This window comes from Podarcis raffonei, chromosome 4 (assembly GCF_027172205.1).
Source record: "Podarcis raffonei isolate rPodRaf1 chromosome 4, rPodRaf1.pri, whole genome shotgun sequence".
Classification (NCBI taxonomy): domain Eukaryota; kingdom Metazoa; phylum Chordata; class Lepidosauria; order Squamata; family Lacertidae; genus Podarcis; species Podarcis raffonei.
This window is the reverse complement of record NC_070605.1, coordinates 15144755-15161400: the sequence shown is the minus strand read 5'-3', so window position 1 is coordinate 15161400 and position 16646 is coordinate 15144755. Positions and strand designations below refer to the sequence as shown.

General features: G+C 46.4%; 1 protein-coding gene across 2 annotated transcripts in view; it reads left to right on the top strand.

Annotated features, from left to right (window-relative positions):
* Nucleotides 1-16646, top strand: part of ME3 (malic enzyme 3) — an 85947-nt gene that overhangs the window by 48736 nt on the left and 20565 nt on the right. The window contains exons 5-7 of one of the 2 annotated variants that reach the window (XM_053385537.1): nt 3802-3877; nt 11119-11280; nt 14786-14889. In XM_053385537.1, coding sequence (XP_053241512.1) covers nt 3802-3877; nt 11119-11280; nt 14786-14889 — 342 coding nt within the window. The remainder of the gene's footprint in view (nt 1-3801; nt 3878-11118; nt 11281-14785; nt 14890-16646) is intronic. The other variant, XM_053385539.1, reaches the window with a different exon arrangement.

The following is a 16646-nucleotide window of genomic DNA, read 5'->3' as shown; positions in this document are numbered from 1 at the left end:
CTTTCCCTCCAGTTCTGCAAAGCCTGAAGGGATAGCTGCACCGATCCACTCCAGTTTGAATTGAGGCAGAGGAGAAGAGTTTGTTAACCCCATTCTCCATGGTACTGGGCTGTAGCTCAGTGACACAGCAGCTGCTTTCGCATGCAGATGGTCCCGAGGGAACATTGTAGAACAACAAATAAAGAGCGTGATATGTGGACAGTCCAATATAAATCCATTTCTAGTGCACTGTTACTGTGTCAGTGACATGTTGCAGAATACAGTGGTACCTCGGGTTAAGAACTTAATTCGTTCTGGAGGTCCGTTCTTAACCTGAAACTGTTCTTAGCCTGAGGTACCACTTTAGCTAATGGGGCCTCCCGCCTCCGCCACATCCTGTTCTCATCCTGAAGCAAAGTTCTTAACCGTAGATATTATTTCTGGGTTAGCGGAGTCTGTAACCTGAAGCGTCTGTAACCTGAGGTACCACTGTACACACAGACACACACACACCCCGTGTCTGTACTCCTTCCGTCCTGCCATATAATCTGATTTTGAAAGATCCGTGAAGCAGGGAGGGAACTCATGAACTCCCTGTCTCCTCCTGATCATAGTCTCCTAACTATGATCAGGCAAGTTAGATCTGTGCTGGATCTTTACAGAGACAGCATTGTTTATATACTGGAAACACTTAGCTAGTTATCCCAATACATTCATTAAGCTGATTTCAAGAACAGACAGAGAGCACAATGCTACGACTAGCAATTTTCTTCATTGGCAATAAAATTCTAGCTGGATTGAAAGATCATCTTTTTCCCCCTCTCTTTTTTTACTGTTATGGGAAGAGGGTTGTTGCAACAGGAGGGAGCCATTCCTGAGATATGTGGGTTTCATGTTTATGGGAAAGGGAGCCAAAATTCCTTTCCCCACTTCTTTAGTTTCCTTTCATAAAAAAGGCTTCCTTTCTTCAGATACATCTGCTTTCTGTATGCTTCCAGCCACTGAAGCAGTTATTTCTCTCAAGAAGCTAAATGATTTCTGCCAAAGACTACACCCCATATGACCCATCACCTCTAGCCAACTTGCAAAAAAACTTTTGTCTTCATTGGCCGCCTTCGCATGGCACAATAAATCTGGCTTTCTTGCTTATCGCGGTTTCTGATGCGCGCTCCCCGATCACTTCTGCTTTGCTCCTACACAGGGTGAAGAAAAGAAATAAGCCAGGAAGCCACAATTAAAGCCTGTTGTTGTTGTTTAGTCGTTTAGTCGTGTCCGACTCTTTGTGACCCCATGGACCAGAGCACACCAGGCACTCCTGTCTCCCACTGCCTCCCGCAGTTTGGTCAAACTCATGCTGGTAGCTTTGAGAACACTGTCCAACCATCTCGTCCTCTGCCGTCCCCTTCTCCTTGCGCCCTCCATCTTTCCCAGCATCAGGGTCTTTTCCAGGGAGTCTTCTCTTCTCATGAGGTGGCCAAAGTATTGGAACTTCAGCTTCAGGATCTGTCCTTCCAGTGAGCACTCAGGGCTGATTTCCTTCAGAATGGATAGGTTTGATCTTCTTGCAGTCCATGGGACTCTCAAGAGTCTCCTCCAGCACCATAATTCAAAAGCATCAATGCTTTGGCGATCAGTATTCTTTATGGTCCAGCTCTCACTTCCATACATCACTACTGGGAAAACCATAGCTTTAACTATATGGACCTTGAGATCCTCGTGGTTTAAGGTGTGTGTTTTTGCAGTGGATTCATAAAAATGCCTTGGAAATGGCTCCTTTCGCTCTCATTCGAAGGTCTGGCTTAAAACATGCGATGGCAGCTTAAGATGGTTTCTCAGCAAAGAAAGGTAGTAGTAGTAATAATAATAATAATAATAATAATAATAATAATAATAATAATAATAATAAATTTTATTTATATCCCGCCCTCCCTAGCCGAAGCCGGGCTCAGGGCAGCTAACAACAATTAAATAATGAACATTCTAAAAATATTTCATTATAAAAATTAATTAAAATCAAATTGATGGCAACCATTAAGTAAAAATTCTGTGCAGATTGCCAAAGGAGGGAGTCAGGCTGCGCCCTGACCAAAGGCCTGGTGGTCTGTCTTGCAGGCCCTGCGGAAAGATGTCAAGTCCCGCAGGGCCCTAGTCTCTTGTGACAGAGTGTTCCACCAGATTGGAGCCGCAGCCGAGAAAGCCCTGGCTCTAGTTGAGGCCATTCTAACCTCTCTGAGGCCTGGGACCTTCAGGATGTTTTTATTTGAAGACCGTAAGTTCCTCTGTGGGACATATCAGGAGAGGCAGTCCCGTAGGTGGCTTATTATCTTCTGCTTTGTGCTTGCAAATTATTTCAAGACAAATCCATCTTGACTCTCTTGTCTAGTTCCCCATTCTCCTCTTCTTCCTCCACTTCACATTAAGAGTACTTGCAGGAGGAAAGAAATTATTGGCTATTTGGTTTTTTTAAAGAACAGAAAACAAAACCATGTAACAATTAGCCAAGCCTTTGCATGTACATGTGAGAGCCAACCCATAAAAAGCGGCAATTAGTCACTGCCATTACTTCAACCCCTCAGATGGTTAATTATGATCTGTGCTTGGAGAAATGAAGTGCAGGCTCAGCCCTCTGTCATTACTGGCCCTTTGTCAGGAGGAGTGCTTGTTAGCTTAAGCCTTCCCCCCAAAGAGCTAAACAATTACAAATGTTTGGTTTTCAAATTTCAGGGCCTAATGCACTTGCCTTGGCGATCTCAGAAAGAATATCTGCAAACATAGCGAACGATGGGAGTGGCTCTTTGGAAAGGCTCTCTGGAGACCCATGCTTCATTGCATACATTTTTGGGGAGTTTTCATTACTGGAAACAAAACCATGAATCCCTTATCCAAGGTTGTTGTTTTTAATGTATTGCTGAGGGGATGCATCATTAAATCGTGCATTGCGTTACACAGAGCAGACAGGAATTTGCAGATTTAACGAAAACAAGGGAAGCAGGAGTGAAGAATGGCAATATATATACAGTCATACCTTGGGTTACAGACGCTTCAGGTTGCGTTTTTTTGGATTGCGGACCACCAAAACCCGGAAGTACCGGAACCGGTTACTTCTGGGTTTCGGCGGTTGTGCATGTGCAGAAGTGCTAAATCACGCTTTGTGCATGCGCAGAAGTGCCAAATCGCAACATGTGCATGCACAGATACACCGCTGTGGGTTGCGGACGCTGCGGGTTGAGAACGTGCATCCTGCCTGCATGGATCATGTTCGCAACCCGAGCGTCCACTGTATATACGCTCAGAGGTATAGAATCATATACATATATATCAAAATTTCAGAGCCAGCAAAACTCTTCTAGGAGTTAGAGCCAAACCAGGTAAGATGTTAATTGCATGAATGCATTTAAAGTGCATTGTTGTTGTTTAAAAAAAAACCAAACCAAAACAAGCAGCTGAAGCAGGAAGAACCTGAGCAGTAGTGGAACCATCAGGTGTGAGAAGAGAGAGAGGGTTTAGCTCTTCCTCCATACCTCCTGTGGTCTCTGCAATGCCTCCCCCCCCCCAAAAAATCTACTATTTGCTGCATTGGTAGGGCATCCTTCATTGGCACCAGTGGAGACTTCCATATTGATTCATATATTAGCGGGGGGCGGGAGAGAGACTGGGATTCCCCACTCCTGGTTCAACAATTGCATGAAAGATGCAATTGTTTATGTTTCTTGTTTTTGCACACCAATGTAGCCTTTATTCCCCCTAAACAGCACTACAACTCCTGAGCATCGCAACTTTTCTTAGACTGTGATTGCTTTGTTCTTTTTTCCTCTCCTCCAGGGGGCTGTTCATTACCATTCACGATAAAGGACATATTGCAACGATGCTGGACTCATGGCCTGAAGAAAACATAAAGGTAATGGAATATGCTCCCACATGTGGGCTCCCCAAACCAAGACGCGTGTCTTCCCGTCTGTGTTCCCATGTGGGTCATGTGATCCACTCGAGATCACAAAGCCCCAAAGATGTGCTTTGGGGCGCTATGAGATCTGGGCGCTATGAGATCACAGCAACCCAAATGGCCGCACCCCAAAAGTTTGTGTTTTGGAGTGCTGCATGAGATCATGGTCCCCCCCCCAAAAAACACTTTTCTCCAGGCAAGATCTCAGCAACCAAAATGGCTCCCAAGCTCACGTGACTAAAAAAAACCAGGATGTCCCTGTTTTTTTGAGACAGTTGTGGGGTATGCAATGGGTATCTTGACTCATTTTTAGCTGAATAAAAACTAAAGAGGTTACAAAATCTCGAGCTGTTAGAGCAGATTTCATGTTTGTGTGTGATGTATTCCAGCTGCAAAAAGCTTCAGGAATTTGGGGTTGTTCCTATGAGGGCTTTGTCCCAGAAATTAGCTTTAGTGTCAAGGCTCAGCCATTACATATCTAAAAGTGAGTTCCTGGGTTCTATCTCTTTGTCATGCAGAAGTGTGACCAAGAATGGAAATCCAGAGTGGGCATAGGCAGATAGGCTGAGTTTTCTCAAGTATTCCAGATGGCCCTGGATGTTCTGAGATGCTACACTCCCATCTTGCAATATTCAGAGACTACACCGGGCAAGCAAATTGACTCTTCAAGTAGGTACAATGGTGCTTTCTGCTCCTCCCACCTATTGCAGGAATGAACGTGAACTGATAATGAAGCAGCTGCTTCCGAGCACGCGTCATTCCTTTATCACTGAATAATTGCAACTTACTTGCATCTACTGTTATAGGAGTGTGCCATTAAAAACAAAGCATTTTTGCAAATGCTGCCTGTCAATAGCTTTATAGGGAAGACTTGCCAAGTCACCAGCAATATCTCCAGGATCACTTGTGGGGCTGCTTTGCAAGAAACGACCCCATTTACAAGTTACAAGTTTGCACAGCTGAATGGTAACTTTCAGGAGTGTAAGCAAATCAAGCTCAGAGCAGTCATGAGGCTAATTTGTGGTTTGGTATTCTTAAAACACTGCGTCTCATGGGTGGTAGAGTTGCGCATGCCCAATTGCATTTGCTCTGGTTTCGTCAAAATTTACCATCAAAGTGCGAGGTCCTTTGTTTTCTGCAGTCCCACGCTTGCTAAATTCCCACGTCATTTATGGTGACCGTATGGCATGGGATTGTTGTCAGGGGCTAAAGCCTGGTTCAAAAGTGCACAGAGGCAAACCGGGTGCAGGAAACCAGAGCCACGTCGGAGGAATATATCCAGGATTCAAGAAACGGCATTTTCCCAAGTCAGACCATTGAGTCCCTCAAGCTTCGGTATTGTCTGCACTGATTGACAGCAGCTCCTCAACATTTCAAACAGGAGATATTCCCAGTCCTACCTGGAGAACTCTGAGGTTGCCATTCTGTATAGAAAGCAACTTGTGTTAGATGCACTATGCGCCCGACTGCTGGGAATCAAAAGTAGAGAGAGTGTTGTTGTGCTCGGGGGTTGTGGGTTTCTCACAAGCATCTGATTGGCCACTGTGGGTTTCCGTTGGATTTCTCCAACATCCCTCCAAGAAAATAAACAAGAGCCCTGCTGGAGGGCAACCAAGATGATCTGGGAACCAAGCCTTATGAGGAACGCTTGAGGGAGTTGGGTATGTTTAGCTTGGAAAAGAGGAGACTAAGAGGAGATATGATAAAAAGGTAAAGGGACCCCTGACCATTAGGTCCAGTCGTGGCCGATTCTGGGGTTGCGGCGCTCATCTCGCTTTATTGGCCGAGGGAGCTGGCGTACAGCTTCTGGGTCATGTGGCCAGCATGACTAAGCCACTTCTGGCCAACCAGAGCAGCACACGGAAACGCCATTTACCTTCCCGCTGGAGTGCTACCTATTTATCTACCTGCACTTTGACGTTCTTTCGAACTGCTAGGTTGGCAGGAGCAGGGACCGAGCAACGGGAGCTCACCCCGTCGTGGGGATTCTGATCGGCAAGCCCTAGGCTCTGTAGTTTAACCCACAGCACCACCAGCGTCCCTAGGAGATATGATAGCCATCTTCAAACATCTCAAGGACTGTCACATGGAAGATGGAGTAAGTTTGGGGTTTTTTCCAGTTCTAGAGGGTAGGACCCAAACCAATAGCTTCAAGTTACAAAAAAGGAGATTCCGACTAAACATCAGGAAGAACTTTCTGACAGTAAGAGCTGTTTGACTGTGGAACGGTCTCCCTCAAGAGGTTGTAGACTCTCCTTCCTTGGAGGTTTTAAACCAGAGGTTGGATGGCCATTTGTCATGGATGCTTTAGCTGAGACTCCTGCATTGCAAGGGGGTTGGACTACATGATTCTATGATTCTATGGATCAGGCAAGGCCCATCTCGTTCAACATGGTGTCTTTATCATGGCCAGCTAGATGCCTATGGGAAGCCCACAAGCAGCAGCTGAGCGCAACAGCGCTCTCCTCACTTGCAATTTTCACTTGCGATATTCATAGAATCATAGAATTGCAGAGTTGGAAGGGACATTAAGGGTCATCCAGTCCAACCCTGTGCAATGCAGGAATATTTTCAAGGGCATACTGCCTGAGACAGTGCAGGTGTGGTACGTAGCCGCCGTGACGAGTAGCCGATAATGTCCACGGGTTTCTCTAAGCCCCATTTATTTATTTATTTAGAGCATTTGGAAAAGACCCTGATGTTGGGAAAGATGGAGGGCACAAGGAGAAGGGGACGACAGAGGACGAGATGGTTGGATAGTGTTCTGGAAGCTACCAGCATGAGTTTGACCAAATGGCAGGAGGCAGTGGAAGACAGGAGTGCCTGGCCTGCTCTGGTCCATGGGGTCACGAAGAGTCGGACATGACTAAACGACTAAACAACAACAACACCCAGTTCTTCAGCCAGCAAGACTCCCAAAAGGGCTTACAGGCAATCAAAGCAAAACAGGCCCTCCCCACAGACTTGCAATCTTAAAAGAAACACAGTACGCGAGGGGAAAGGGACAGGGAGAGAAGAGGAAAATCAGGCACCAGTTTCTGAACAGTTGTTCCTATAATGACCAGTTGGCACAATTCAGGAGCTCCTAATGGATCTGGGCCCCAGCCAAGCCAGAGGCTTTTAAAGCCATCCAGGTTTGAGCAATGCTTTGAAACGTTGGTTTTAGTGCCAAAATGGTGTTGGGAACCTCGCACAAACCATCGCGTTCCCACATCCCAGCAGTGGATAAATGCTAAAAGCAAGATGGAGTGAGATGGAAAGCAACAACTCCCTAAATTAGGATTTCAAGTTTTAAACCGTGGATTACTCAGTCAAAGCTGTGAATTCACGAGCTGCCAGGGCTCAGCTACAATTGGGGGTGATCCGAGTCGAGTTACTTTTAGAGTCTTATCCTGTCCTGATTCTTTTGTGTTGCTGTAATACTGTAAAACTAAGTGGATTTTCCATCTAGCTGGTTTGGTATATTAAATTATAAGTCATCTCTGCACTACGTCAAAAAGGCACCTGCGCTTGTGTTTTGGGTTATATGCACATTTACTTAATTTGATAGCAGTTTGAATTTCTTTAATCTAATCTGCACACTTAATAATGTTCAGTTCTTGAGTTGGCTAAGCAGCAGATGGTTAATCAGCTCAAATGCCTTTAATCAGCAGATAGCCACACCGACCTTACTTTTCTCAAAGTAATATTTGTTTCAAGTTTACAGTGACAATGGGGCTGAGAGACCCCAGATCCAATTGAATGCATGCATCTATTACAGAGCCAATGTATATCATTCCCTTTTAATCAGGGTTTCGCTGTTACAAAGGACTTGGAGAATGTGGGGCCTGCTGTCTGCTTAACCTCATTCTGTGTCTGGCTTTTTAGCTTTGAATTGGTTTCTGCGCCGAGAATGTCCCCTGACCTAACTCCTGATTAGGTGCAACGAGGAAACTTCCGATGAGCAAGGGGTTGGTTCTGCAGTGTGTTTATAACGAGTCCAATGGGACACAGATGCGCTGCAGAGTTCAGCCAGCAAATCTAACCCACAAATATACACACACATGCTTTTATTTTCCGTGTATGTACAAAGACAATAGCTTTCCTCCACCCACGCCCATGTCAGAAGCGATTACCCGTGTAGATAACTTTCCGCATAACTTTTGCAACCGAAAACGACTGGCAGACCTGGAAAAGAAGGAAGCCGTCGGTCCCCTTGGGTGATGCTCATTGCTTTAGAGTGGATAGCAACGCCTATTTATCTTCCGACAACAACAAAAAATCCCTCAAGCCATATGGCAGAAGTTTTTAAATCCCCCAGTGAATTCTCCCTTTAATCATCTGAAATATGTTAAGAATATTTTACAGCGAATTCCTTCTGAACTAGGGAAAAATTCCTCGTGAGGTCTGTTGTTCTGTTCCTAAGTAAACACAGCTTTTCTCATTCCACCTACGCCCTAAAGCAGGTAAATCTGATGAAATATCTGACAGTCTCGTAGTCTTGCATTCACTGTCCTCTCACCCTGATATGCCTATGTGCACAATCCCTGTTAGAATCATAGAAGTGTACATATGGAAGGGACTCTGGGCATCACCTAGTCCAGGCATAGGCAAAGTCGGCTCTCCAGATGCTTTGGGACTACAACTCCCATCACCCCTGACCACTGGTCCTGTTAGCTAGGGATGATGGGAGTTGTAGTCCCAAAACTTCTGAAGGGCTGCGTTTGCCTATGCCTGATCTAGTCCAACGCCTTGCAATGCAGGAATATATAGCTGTCTCATATGGGGATCGAACCTGTGGCCTTAACAGCACTATTCTCTAGCCAACTGAGCTTGGAAGGACTCCACTGCTGTGCTAAGCCACAAGCCATGGTTTAGCAAGTTGGGCAGGACTCCTGCATTCTTCCATTCTCCATTTTTAAATTTTGAAGGGTCTTCTTCTTTCGTTGCATTTTTGTTGTAGTGCACATGGCGGTACCCAGCCCTGAAATTCTAAGCAGAGTGAAGAGCAGTATAAAAGATGCTTTAAGTCAAATGTTCTCAGATAGCTCTTGTGGCTTACCCAAGGAACACGATCTGCAGATCCAGCCCCAAACTAGACCCAGCTATCAGGGGGGTGGTTTAATACTGGGAAATCGCTCTAGGTTAATTGCAGCAAGGACTACAAGCTGATGGCGTTCCAGAGCAAGGAGAGGGGACTCGACAAAAAACAAAAACAAAAAAACGCAACACACAATTCTCCTTTTGTTAACTATGTCCTGGATTCTGATTTCAGTTCTTATTTATTTTTTTGCTATGGGCTGCACCGGGCACCGAATTGTAAACTGGAGCTTGTCCCAGAGGCTGGAGGATAAGAAGAGCTAAATTACACCACTTAAAAGGAAAACAGAATTAAAGCTCTTTTAAATTGTGTTTTGCACTTCCTGTGGGTGATAAAGGCTACAGTAAATCATTTCAAAGCCTGCCAACTAGACGTATGAAAAATAAGCAAATTAAATTACTTCCTGAAGTTGCAATTGCTTCTTGTCCCTTTTTGCCCTTCAAAGGCAAAAAGGCAAAAGCAGGGCAATCCTGGACTCTCAGCCCATTTGCACCCGTGCTTTTCATGCCCTTTGCAGATTTCCTATCCACCTATTTCCTTATTTATGAGGGGTTTTTTTTCCATCTGGTCTGCAACTGGAGTCAGTTTTTGTTTAGTTTTTAAGGGTGTTTAAAAGCAGACTGGGACAGGCATCACTTCCCACGACATACCTACATTATTTCCTTCGTCTCATTCCTGCTGGGGAGGGGCTGCCAGCTCTGCAGGCAAGGGGTGCCATAACTGGTCTCCTGAGCCCCACAGGGGTGCCAGAGAAAGAATGCAGTTGGTCAAGGGAGCCGTGGACCCCAAATAATAATAATTTATTATTTATACCCCGCCCATCTGGCTGGGTTTCCCCAGCCACTCTGGGCGGCTTCCAACAAAACACTAAAATACAATAATCTAATAAACATTAAAAGCTTCCCTAAACAGGGCTGCCTTTAGATGTCTTCTAAAAGTTTGGTAGTTATTTTTCTCTTTGACATCTGGTGGGAGGGTGTTCCACAGGGCGGGTGCCACTACCAAGAAGGCCCTCGGCACTGGACCTCAGTGTGTGGGCAGAATGATGGAGGTGGAGACGCTCCTTCAGGTATACTGGACCAAGGCCGTTTAGGGCTTTAAAGGTCAGCACCAACACTTTGAATTGTGCTCGGAAACGTACTGGGAGCCAGTGTAGGTCTTTCAAGACCAGTGTTATATGGTCTCGGCGGCCGCCCCCAGTCACCAGTCTGGCTGCTGCATTCTGGATTAGTTGTAGTTTCCGGGTCACCTTCAAAGGTAGCCCCACATAGAGCTCATTGTAGTAGTCCAAGTGGGAGATAACCGAAGCATGTACCACTCTGGTGAGACAGTGCACAGGCAGGTAGGGTCTCAGCCTGCATACCAGATGGAGCTGATAAACAGCTGCCCTGGACACAGAATTGATCTGTGCCTCCATGGACAGCTGCGAGTCCAGAATGACTCCCAGGCTGCGCACCTGGTCCTTCAGGGGGCACAGTTACCCCATTCAGGACCAGGAAGTCCTCCACACCCGCCCGCCTCCTGTCCCCCAAAAACAGTACTTCTGTCTTGTCAGGATTAAACCTCAATCTGTTAGCCACCAAAAGGTTGAAAACCTCTGCCTTGGGCTAACCACTCAGCACATGTGCTAGGTTTCCTCATGGGGGGAGTAGCTCAAGTTCCTTAGTGATTTAGGTTGACCTTGTCTGCACATTTTCCTGCTTTACAATTCGTTTCACTGCTTTGCTTGTGAGTCGGGTAGGATTCGCTCATTCTTTATTTTTAAGGGCCAGACATCATCAATATGCTCACTCACCATGAAAAGAAATGTTAAGGCAGTTGCAAAGCCTCCAAGGGGGTTGGTGGCAGTGGCGAGTTCTCTCAGTGACGTCACAGGCACTAGCCCATCAGTGCCATACCAATACTCAATTCCCACCCCCACCCCCGTTACAAACATGCAGCGCCAGTCTTTCGGAGAGGACAAAATGGCTCTGAAAGCGGCAAAGGCGCTTCTAGAATGGCCTCACTGCTGTGCAAATGTGATGTCCGCCTTCATTCACCCTGTGGAATACAATCTTTTGCAAAGCCGTATCAAATGCTGCTTTTTTTAACAGCAGGCTTCTCTCTTTGCTCACAGGCCATCGTGGTGACAGACGGAGAGAGGATTCTGGGTCTGGGGGATCTGGGAAGCTACGGCATGGGAATCCCTGTCGGGAAACTCGCTCTCTACACGGCTTGTGGGGGCGTCCATCCCCAACATTGCCTTCCTGTCCTTTTGGATGTCGGCACAGACAACGAGGTGAGTTTGACTTGCTCATTTTCATTTGCTGCTATCCTGGAATCTCAAGGTAAAGCGTGTGTCAATGGAGGCTGGTCCATTAGAGCGTATGGGGCACTGCCCCAGGAAATTCAGTTAGCCTTGCACAGTATACCTCTGAATATCAGTTGCTGTGAATTACAGGAGGAGTGAGTGTTGCCCTCAGGTCCTAGTTTTGGGCTTCCCATTGGTCTCTGGTTGGCTGCTGTGAGATCAGGATGCAGGACTAGATGGGCCATTGGCCTGACCTATCTTAAAGGTAAAGGTAAAGGGACCCCTGACCATTAGGTCCAGTCGTGACCAACTCTGGGGTTGCGGCGCTCATCTCGCTTTATTGGCCAAGGGAGCCGGCGTACAGCTTCCGGGTCATATGGCCAGCATGACTAAGCCGCTTCTGGCGAACCAGAGCAGCGCACGGAAACGCCGTTTACCTTCCCGTCGGAGCGGTACCTATTTATCTACTTGCACTTTGACGTGCTTTCAAACTGCTAGGTTGGCAGGAGCAGGGGCCGAGCAATGGGAGCTCACCCCGTTGCAGGGATTTGAACTGCCGACCTTCTTATTGGCAAGTCCTAGGCTCTGTGGTTTAACCCACAGCGCCACCCACGTCCCTACTTACCGCTCCCTTACTTACTGCACCCCATCTTACTTCTGCCCAATTTTGTTGGCAAAGGGGTTTAATAATGTGTATTGCGACACATGTGAGTACTTTAGAATATTAGATTTTGGATGCAGAAATCCAGGGCAGTCCCCGAGATACTTTGGGTTTGGATGGTTGTCTGAATGCGCACACAGGCACAAAGCGACTATTGTAGCACAGTTTCCAGCTCTTGCGGAACCTCTTGGAATCTAAAACATTGCAGCAGGTATTGCGAGCTCAAGATAAATGCTGGACGCTCTCCCATCCAGCTGGCTGAAAACTCAAAACAGCTTTCCAGCCAGCAGGAGTTGAAGAGGTCCGCTCCATCTTTCAGCGCGATAATGGGGAGTTTAAAAGATCCTTGGCTGCCCAGGCCTGATACAGCCTTTACTCTTCCTGAAACCAACACATCCCTACGTCTGCTTGGAAGAGATTATATTTCAGCAAACGAAGAATCCCCCCGCGGGTGGCTGGAGGCTAATTAATTTCAGCGGTTTGTCAGATCACACACTCTAATTCTTGCGATAATAATATGAGAGGGTTGCATCTGTTAGCAGTTTTCTGCTTTGCGACTCCAGCAGTTTTAGCTTGTGCCAGAAAGGACATCTGCAATGAGGGTTTTTTTGGGGGGATTGCCCCCTCTTCTTCTTTTAGCCAGTAAATACCTCGCGGCTTTTTGATGTGTCCAAGTTTAGTCAACAAAATGCTCTTTTTAAAAATAAAGCTTGCTCTCGCTCTCTTTTTCATTTGACAGCTTACCACACAGGTTGATAATGTGGTGCTCATGGGTTTGGATATGCCCACAAGTGGCCTTTGCTGGGGGCTGAGGTCTCACCCCACCCTCCAAATTAGGGGAGCAGGAAGCCATCTCTAATAGCCAATAGAAGGCTGTTTTCAAGGCTAATTTCAGGTGGAGTTACAGCTGGGAAGGGGGTGGTCTCCATGAACATCTCCCTTCTTCTCTTAGACTGGCAATGGTGCCCACCTGAGAGGTGCCAGAGCTGAGCTCAGGCTGCAAAAAAGGCCCTGGTTCCATCCAGAAAAACCTGGGTTTGGCCTTGATAGTGGTACCTTTTCTTTTATTTATATATATTCCCTATTTTTCTAACAGCAGGAGACAGCTGGCTCTTCCTTTAACCTAGTGCCCTTTGTCTGCGCAGAAAACACTGCTATAAAATGTTGCCTTTTTCCTCTGCGGAGTTCATTATGGCACAGAGGAACTTGAGTCACGACTCAGGGAATCCCCTTTTACGCTTCCTGGCCATAGAGCACAGCTGTGCGCCTGCAGCTTTGGAAAACAACGGCAACAATGAGGTGGGAGCGCCTGCAGGCCAGCCGTCCGTGGAGCAACAGGGAAGTCACGGGACTGTTGATGGGATGCCCCCTTCATCCCTTGCCTTTGATACGGCTACCAAGTCTTTACAGGGTACAAACGGCATCCCGTTCCACTTAGTCACCGAGGCCGGTTAGTCATCACACCTGCTTCTGTTTCCTTCGCTTTGAGCCAGGATCCTGTTTCCCACCAGGCTAAAAGCCGAGGCAGGCCTTCCTGTGAGTCATTAGCTGTGCTGGACGTTCCAGTTTGGAGCAAGCATGGTGGCCGGGATGGAAAATCATTTGGGAAAACAACAATGTGGTCCTGCAGCTATGCAGGCCTTGACCTTGCCACTGGCCTGTTGGGAATCTCATATAAAGTAAGACACAAGATCACAAGAACAACCCCCCCGCTGGATCAGTTCAAAGGCCTATCTAGCCCAGATGTCTAAGGGAAGCCCCAAAGCAGGACCTGAGTGCGAATCTTCCCGCTAGAGATTCCCAGCAACTGACAAAACATTCTGAGCTTCCTCTCTGACCTTTCTCCAAAGGGAAGTTGCTCCATCCCCTTTATCAGTCTGGTTGAGCTTTCCTGAACCTTTTCCATCTCTATACAATATTCCTTTCAAAGGGAAGTGACACGGTATTCTAAATGTGACTGCACCATATTTTTTTGGAGAACAGCATTATCAATCAATCAATCAAATCTTTATTACGGTCATAGACCAGCATAAGTAGGGTGGGAGTACAATAATTTAGAATCGTTTTGGAAATCTAAAAAAGTATTAAAACAGAAGGTATCTCTAAAAGACTATAAGAATCCAAAAGAAGGGTTAGGAACATTAAACAGATATGGAAGAGCATAAAAGATTAGTATGTAAAAGACTACAGCTATCAGTTTAGAGAGCACTCTGATGTGAGTGTTCATTAAATCTAGTTTGTGGCACAGGTCACCATCTGACGAATTTTGAACCCTGCTGTGCAGAATCTGGCAACACTGTATGTTGGAGCAGGATTGGTATCTGACCAAAGCAGGGAGGTATATAATTGTCCTGTGCGCCCTGGGTATTTATGGAGTAGTGGGGAGATAAGGCTAATACGAATGTCTCTATAGTATAGGCACTGGAGAAGCACACGCTCTGTTGTTTCAATTTCTCCAGAGTCACAGGTGCATTGTATCTCCAAATAAGCAGTCTTCCTGTATCGACCTTCTGAATGGCAGGCATTAATGATAGCGGCAGTTTTAAGTTCCAAACAGCCCCATCCCATTGCTACGCTAGAACGCCGAGACAAGAATAAGACCTCACACTGCAAAATATATCTGCATTTGCTTTATCCCCTCGGGGGGGCTGGTTTAATTGCACAGAAACCATACAGCCCGCAGAGTTGGGTCTTATTTAGGGTTAGCTGCCTGAAATGGGGGTAACGATCAGGCATCCTGCTGAATGGATTGAATATGAGTTTCTACCTTGCTGGGCCAAAAAGCAGCAGGCCGGCAGACGTTGTTGTTTTTTCTCTCTCACTCCGTTTCAGGCCCTCCTGAACGATCCGCTCTACATTGGCCTGAAGCACAAGAGAGTTCGTGGGAAACAGTACGACAGCCTGATTGATGAGTTTATGCAAGCAGTTGCTAACAAGTGAGTGGGATTTCGAGTGCGCGTGTTTCCTCCCATTAGCTGCTTGGCTTTAAGAGAGGTTAAAACTAGCCACGCAAACAGTCCGTTTCAAGGCAGGGCTTGGGCAGAGGGGGGCCATTAAATATGTGCCCCTACGGGTGGTCTGAGAATGACCCTTTGTGCTCAAGTCAAAGTTATTTATGTCCACAGAAATCTGATGGGAGAGAGACTCGTTTATCTGGAACAATTTCCTGCTGTCATCGTAGGCCCCTCAAGAAAGGACAGATGTGACTCAGAGACATGTTAAAAGAGGCCCGGTTATCACCAGGGTGGTTAAATGTATTTTTTATTTCTGTATATATATATTTTTTTTAAAAAAAGAAACCCAGGATTCTTTGAGGTTCAAAGAATGGTGGTATACAGTGGTACCTCAGGTTAAGAACTTAATTCATTCCGGAGGTCCGTTCTTAACCTGAAACTGTTTTTAACCTGAGCTAATGGGGCCTCCCGCTGCCGCCACGCAATTTCTGTTCTCATCCTGAAGCAAAGTTCTTAACCCGAGGTACTATTTCTGGGTTAGTGGAGTCTGTAACCTGAAGCGTCTGTAACCCAAGATACCACTGTACTTTTGAATGTCTAGTTCCGATGCATACCCTCCAACACCCCTCTGATCAAAATTGGGATGCTGGTTTTTTGGTCCCGAGCTATTGCAGGAGGTAGTGCACGAGACCAAAAATATGAGCATCTTTTGGTCCAGCGCTCTGGCGTGAGCCAGCTGGACTGAAAAACAAATTGGGACAGTATGCAGATGAGGCTTGATCAGTAGGGGAAATTATATAACCCCCGTGCTTATTTTAGCAGATCAGAATATTGCACTTTGCATAGCTGTGCAAATTCAGATAAAGCGGGACATTGGAAGCTGCCTTCTACCACATCAGGCGACTGGTCCACTTAACTCAACATTGTCTATACAGACTGGCAGCAGTTCACCAGGACTTCAGACAGCTCTAGTTTGAGATCCCATTGGGGAATCACCCTTGAGATCTTTAGTGTACAAAGCATGTTTTCTACCACTGAGCTGTGGCCCTTCCCTGTAAACATATCAGCAGAAATTCGATAAATAAACCTAAGCATACATTGGTGGGAGAGATCGAAAATAGAGTAATGGTGATTGGGTCTCCCAGGCTCTCTGTCCTTTCTCCATGCTGGTTCCACCAGTGGTTTAGCAGGCCCTTTGAACATGGGTCTTTAAAGTGGAGCACAATCGTAAGCATTTAGGTTACCGTGAGAACCAGGGAGCTGCTTCCATTGGGAATCTCTCCTACCAGCTCAGAGAAACAGGGAGTTTAATGGAACACAGGAGAGGAAACTTAAGTGAAGATTCACTGCTCTAATGTGAACATTGCAATTCATTAGTAACATCCAGCAGCTGTTCTGATCTTCCAAGATTCCTGGAGGCGCCTGTAATTAGCCACTTGATGATGGTGCCTCAGGCATGTAGCTATTTTTCAAACGTGAGCAATTAATAGATTTTGGAATAGCGATGCAAAACAGAGTTGTTAGGTTGATCTGCAAGCAGATCAGCTGGTCGGTGGTGCTTGCAAATCCACTATGGGGCAGCTGTGGCTTTACCTGCCCCACATCTGACATCGTAAGGCAGGTGGGTTTGGCTTCACATGGCCAATGCATCCTCAGTTTGGGAGGCATGGCCCTCCTGAATAGGCTCATGAGCTAGCGGTTTCCCGTACACGACTTGGGACCCAAATATCTTAAGAGTT